Here is a 5,831-nt window from a genome sequence, read left to right as displayed (position 1 = left end):
GTGTTCAGTTTGAAGTGAAACAACTATTACGACTACAATCTGAGAGTAAGAGTAGTTGGCATTCTATTGTTGTCATATTTAATCACAATTATGATCATTTATATGCAATGGAGGAGAGATAATTTGGGGGACTTTTAAGCAGGCCTAAAATAAATGCTTTTTACATAGATCCCTGAACCAAAATGTGTATTGATACAGTACAACACATACTACATACAATAATACATACATAATATGTACATATACAGTTACCCTATAAAGCCAAAGTGCAGTAACTACGTTTTTGGACACACCGAAATATTTGTGTCAAATTATGTCAAATTACCCTTCGAGATTTTGGTGGAGAAACAGTTACCTCAAGAACAGATATACAACTAGAAAACGTGCTCCTCGGAGCACAGGTCAGGTAGGTTATTGTGGGCCAGCAAAACGGAACCATCTTGATCACTTGACTATAGAGATAATGTGTACCTATTTGCATGATGTTTGGACAACATTTGTAGGAGTAATTTAAAAAAGAAAAGTGTTGCAAAAATCGGCCTCCTGGTGGCGCTGTAATAGGGCAATGTTAAAGACGGCGTGCCGTGATTTTCAGTGATTTATTTCCCCTCCTAAAACATAATCATCAGGTATTATGGTTATGGTAGCCTCCAGGTAGAAACTCAAAATAGTCAGAGAAGACATAAGACACCATAAAAACACCACCAGGGGGCTTACTGAAGTTCTATCAACCTCATAGACACATGAAAAACAGAAAAAGTGCAAAACCATGGCACCACCGCAATCGGACGCTGTGTTTATCATTTACGGCATTTTGTTCAAAACGGGCCACTCCTGCAAACTTTAGATGTCAATCTTAGCCAATCAGGATGAAATATGAAAAATCGAAGAGATCCGTCGTGATCATGTTTACAGGTCCCAGATTTAAGACCCATATGCAGATAAGGTTTTTGCTGCTGGAAAGCTGTGGTAAGGCCTGTTAAAACAGGAATAAAAGAAATGGGACACAATGAGACGCTCTTTCTCCAGTCAGTCTTCCTCAGCAGAATCCAGGCATACTGTACTTATTCATTCACAGCCTGTATTAACTTTTCTCTTTATATTGTTCTTTACCTTTTCTCATCAATACACTTTTACTCGTGACTATGTAGAAAATAATATTGTACAATATTCTTTTCTTTTCTTCTTTTCTTTTCTTTTCTTTTCTTTTCTTTTCTTTTCTTTTCTTTTCTTTTCTTTTCTTTTCTTTTCTTTTCTTTTCAATGGGTTTCACTGTCACATTCAGTTATAATAACCACATTTTTACCTAACATTTTAGTTACTTTTATATTCATCAGTTGCATCGGTTTTAACCAAAACAGTTTGGACTAGGTCACAAACCCACTCAAATTGGACACATAATTTCATAAAAATCGATCTCAAATGAAAATAATAACTTCACCAACAACTGTATGCAGTATATGACACTTCTGTGTTGTACCAACCAACCTGTTAAAATAGGAATGAAAGAAATGAGACACAATGAGACGATCTTTTTCCGTAGTTACTGCACTTTGGCTTTGTAGGGCAGCAAATTACACCTTTGCTGTATGACACTTTTCCATGAAAAAACATCACTGAGGTCATAATAGACACAGACAGAAATGTTACACTAGATTTGATTTAAAGATGTATTCAGTAAGCGGTACAGTAACATGCATCACAGCTGTAACTTAAGTAGCTACAGTAGTTTACATATGTGTGGACTATTTAATTAGAGAGCTTTAGTTGCCATCTTGCTCATCATATGTTTTTTAGAATTTAGCTCTGGCTTGAAGATTATGATATAGCACTTTGGGGCAAATATACATATCAACAAACCAAAACTAGAGGCAAGGATAGCAAATATCTCCACAGCTACAGTGAACTTCCCAGGAGAGCTGACATAAGCTGGGATAAAGGTGATCCACACAGCACAGAATATCAGCATGCTGAAGGTGATAAATTTAGCTTCGTTAAAGCTATCTGGCAATTTCCTTGCAAGAAAGGCCAGTATAAAACACATGAGCGCAAGAAGTCCAATATAACCCAGCACAGCCCAGAAACCAACAGCAGATCCTAGGGCACATTCCAGAATAATCTTTTCTTTATAGTGCTTCATATTCTTGTTTGGGAATGGAGGGTTGATCGTTAACCAAAGTATACAAATCAGAACCTGTACTAGAGTGAAAGCCAGAACACTGAGTCTTTGCTGCGCCGGTCCAAACCATTTCATGACATTACTGCCTGGAAGTGTTGCCCTGAAGGCCATTAACACCACTATAGTTTTCCCCAGAACACAAGAGATGCAGAGAACAAAGGTTATCCCAAACGCTGTATGTCGCATTATACAGGACCAGACAGAGGGCCGGCCAATGAAGGTCAGAGAACACAGGAAACACAGCTTCAATGAGAAAAGCAAAAGGAAGCTGAGCTCAGAGTTGTTGGCTTTTACAATGGGAGTTTCCCTATGAACTATGAATATTATTGATATTAGAAGTGACAAAAATACACCAAGACAGCAAAATACGGTCAATACTACACCCATGATCTCTTTGTAGGAAAGGAATTCGGCAGATTTTGGAATACACTTGTCTTTATTTTCATTCGGCCAAAATTCTGAGGGACACCTCAAACAGTCAGGAGAATCTGCAAAAGAATTACAGTTACTATAATAAATCAAAACTATGAAACACACTCCATAAGCAATTCATAGTGAGTATTAATTTAAACTATTAAGCCTAATAGTATTTCTTGTTTTCTTATATTTTTTGTAAGCACATGAGAAGGATTGCATTTGAAATACACACTCACTGGTCTGATTACTTATTGTCCCCTCTGGGCATTCAAAACAGTCAAAGCAGCACACAGGCTTATGCTTGTTTATGGCCTTACGAGTCCCTGGTGGGCATGGCTCTCTGCAAACAGACCTTGGAACCTGTTACAGACATAATACAGTCACTACTGAATATTGAAAACATTTAATACATTGTAAAAAAGAATCTGTCATTTCACAGTACAAATAATTCATACAGAGGTATTAAAGTCGTTGCTTTTTCACAGAAAATACTAAACATGCTGTATTTTTATTTATTTATTTACCTGATTGTGGTTTCCACCCCATATTATTTTGACATTGCTTTTTAGTTTGAACTTTTTCCCTTCCGGAGAAGAACTATCGTAGTTGCCAAAATTGACAATATCCACAGCGCCATCATCACGCATCTGCCAATTCACTAGGTCATACTGTGCCGCAGAGTCTCCATTCTCATCAAACACAACTTTGTCTCCGTTCTGAGTGGTGAAGTTCACCCGTCTCAGATGCTCAAATACCTGCAGAGACAGTTTGTCAAGTTGGTATGACTGTGAGGATGACTATGTGATGATGAACTAACATTTCGATTAGGAAATGTGTCTTGTACAGTGCAATCATGTGGAGGTGAAAACATGTGTACAACAATCAACTTCATCCCATGCTACAAAAGTAACCATTAACCCATATAAAGACCTGAAGCCGATTCTAAAAATGTCTTATAAATCCTAACAGTGTTTCTCAAACTTTTTCATGTCAATGACCCTCAAAATTATGTATTTGGCCGCCGACCCCCATCTCAAAATATTTTGATCCAGGGACCCCCAGAAGCAAAGATTTGAGATAAAATGTTAAAAAATATATATATTCAAAGATTTGCACCAATTTTCAAAAATAGCTGATCTACAAGCACAAAGTATATCTGCTATTTTTGAATAGCCAAAGTATAAAATAAAAAAGTGGTTAAATTATAGTTAAAATCTAAAATGACACAGATGCTTTCCCAGACTTAATGGGTTAAGGAAGGTGACTTACAATGTACCAACCCATACATTGTCCATGTGGTATGAAAAATACATGAACTCACTTGTATAGGCTCGACATCAATCTCCTTTGCACAGTGCTTTCCCAGCATGGTGGAATTTGTGCCACTTTTACATCGCAATAACGCATGAAGGGCATGTGCTACTGCATATACAGCCTTATAGACACTGTTCACTGTCCTAAATTCTGTCATATCAGTGTAGTCATTGAGGACCGAGACTGTTCTTAGATCCTCTGTGCCATTACACATTGCAGAGGTGTTAGAAGGAGTGAAGCTGCATTGAAAGACATCCTCCCAAAAATCTTTAATACGAGCACTATGCGGTTCATCCGATGGTTTCAGGTTTAGTAAGAATTCAGCAAGACCTGGGATGGCTGCCTCAGGGATCGCGAAACCCATTGCCCCCTGCAAGATGTTCTTTCTCTTTGCAGAAGCTAGGTCGACAACAGTGATCCAAGACTCACTGCCAACCCATTGTTTCCCCGATATGTTTTTTCCATCCAATTTATTTAAGAATCTTTTTGTATAGGCTAAGGACATGAACAACAGAACCACCTTTGATGATGACTTTCTTATAGAATTTGCAGTGGCATCAACCCTTTTGCTGGAATGCGTCACTGAGAAATACTCCATGTATTCAACACAGATGCCCTCTTTTTTTGCTTCCTTACGGAATTCAAATGTAGCCTCCCTTGAGTATCTGCCAGCTGAACGAACAACGCCAACCCAGCGCCAGTCAAAGTGCTTCATGAGCTGCACCAGAGCTATGACTTGGAAGCGGTCACTTGGAACAGTTCTGAAGAATGTAGGATAGAGCTTTTTGTCACTCAGGCAAGCACAGGTTGAAAGGTGGCTGATCTGTTAAAAAAAAAGAATCAATAAAGACATTGTAACCTGAACGAGGCCTGGCTGAATTGGTAGAATAATGCATTGTTATGGTGCAGTAAACCACTCCACCATAGTCTAAACAACCACTGCCCTCACCTGTGGTATTGAGAATCGTCCAATTATTTTGTTAATAACAGCGCTTATTCCGGAAGATGAGTGCCCCAACACTGCCTGAATTCTTTTTGTGCAACCCTGACCTTTGGATTCCTCTCCGTTTAGAGCTTCTATAGACGCCCGTATCAGGTTTTCACTCCCACAGCCATTGTAGAGAATGTAGCCCAAAGACACGCCAGGAAGAAGTTCAGGGTTTGTGTTGATCTCCTCCACAGTAAAAATCAATGTCCGAGCTAACTTCAATTCCCTGTCATTTCTCCTGAAAATTAAATGGTTGCTCTCAAATTCAGTTTCAGGGAAATAGGATATAAAAACAGGCTATATTACAGTTAATAACATTGAGGTTCAGTTGAAAATGAGCAAAATTAACCAAAATAGCAATAGCAGCATACCATTAATAATAGTAGAACATTAATATATGCAGCAAAGTCCACATATTTTAGACCACAGTAGACCACCTTATTTACAATTTATTTTACTTATACTTATAAAACATATGTAATTATACTTACTTTGTGCAGTATGAATATGGCATGAATATGAAGTCTTTCTGACCTACTAGCTTGCGTGTACTTGACATAGAGAAAACTCCTCCAATATAAAGGTCTCCCTCTTTAAAAAACTCCATAAACCCTGTTTGCCCTATCAGTTTGCATGTTTGGTTTTCAGACTTGGTTTTTGCCAGTACAGCAAACAGGATGATAGTGAGCCATCCCATGATGGGGCTCTTCCCCATTCTGTAGCAACCCTGACCAGGAAGTCAGGAATATTTATCAGTTTTTTTCCCTCAGCTATTGTGATACCAACAGCCAATGTGAGCACACGCCACACGCTCAATTCTCAGAAGAACTTAGTTTGTTTTTATCATGCATGAAATAACTTTTAACCAATTTCTTGAGCTCAATTCTCAGAAGAAATTAGTTTGTTTTTATCATGCATGAAAGAACTTTTAAC

The 5,831-nt window shown here is 38.2% G+C and overlaps 1 protein-coding gene across 1 annotated transcript; it reads right to left on the bottom strand.

Annotated features, from left to right (window-relative positions):
• Window positions 1–1,753: 1,753 nt before the first annotated feature.
• Window positions 1,754–5,613, bottom strand: LOC311044220 (extracellular calcium-sensing receptor-like; the record flags this gene model as incomplete). The annotated part of the gene is made up of 6 exons (XM_084055664.1): window positions 1,754–2,667; window positions 2,833–2,956; window positions 3,121–3,351; window positions 3,918–4,733; window positions 4,860–5,136; window positions 5,390–5,613. 6 exons carry the CDS (start codon window positions 5,611–5,613, stop codon window positions 1,754–1,756), a joined length of 2,586 nt encoding a protein of 861 aa, XP_083911790.1.
• Between the last annotated feature and the right edge of the window lie 218 nt (window positions 5,614–5,831).

Source organism: Gymnoscopelus microlampas, assembly GCF_963454915.1.
Source record: "Gymnoscopelus microlampas genome assembly, chromosome: 1".
Taxonomy (NCBI): Eukaryota; Metazoa; Chordata; class Actinopteri; order Myctophiformes; family Myctophidae; genus Gymnoscopelus; species Gymnoscopelus microlampas.
The sequence above is the reverse complement of the archived record's forward strand: the minus strand, read 5'-3'. Positions and strand labels throughout refer to the sequence as shown.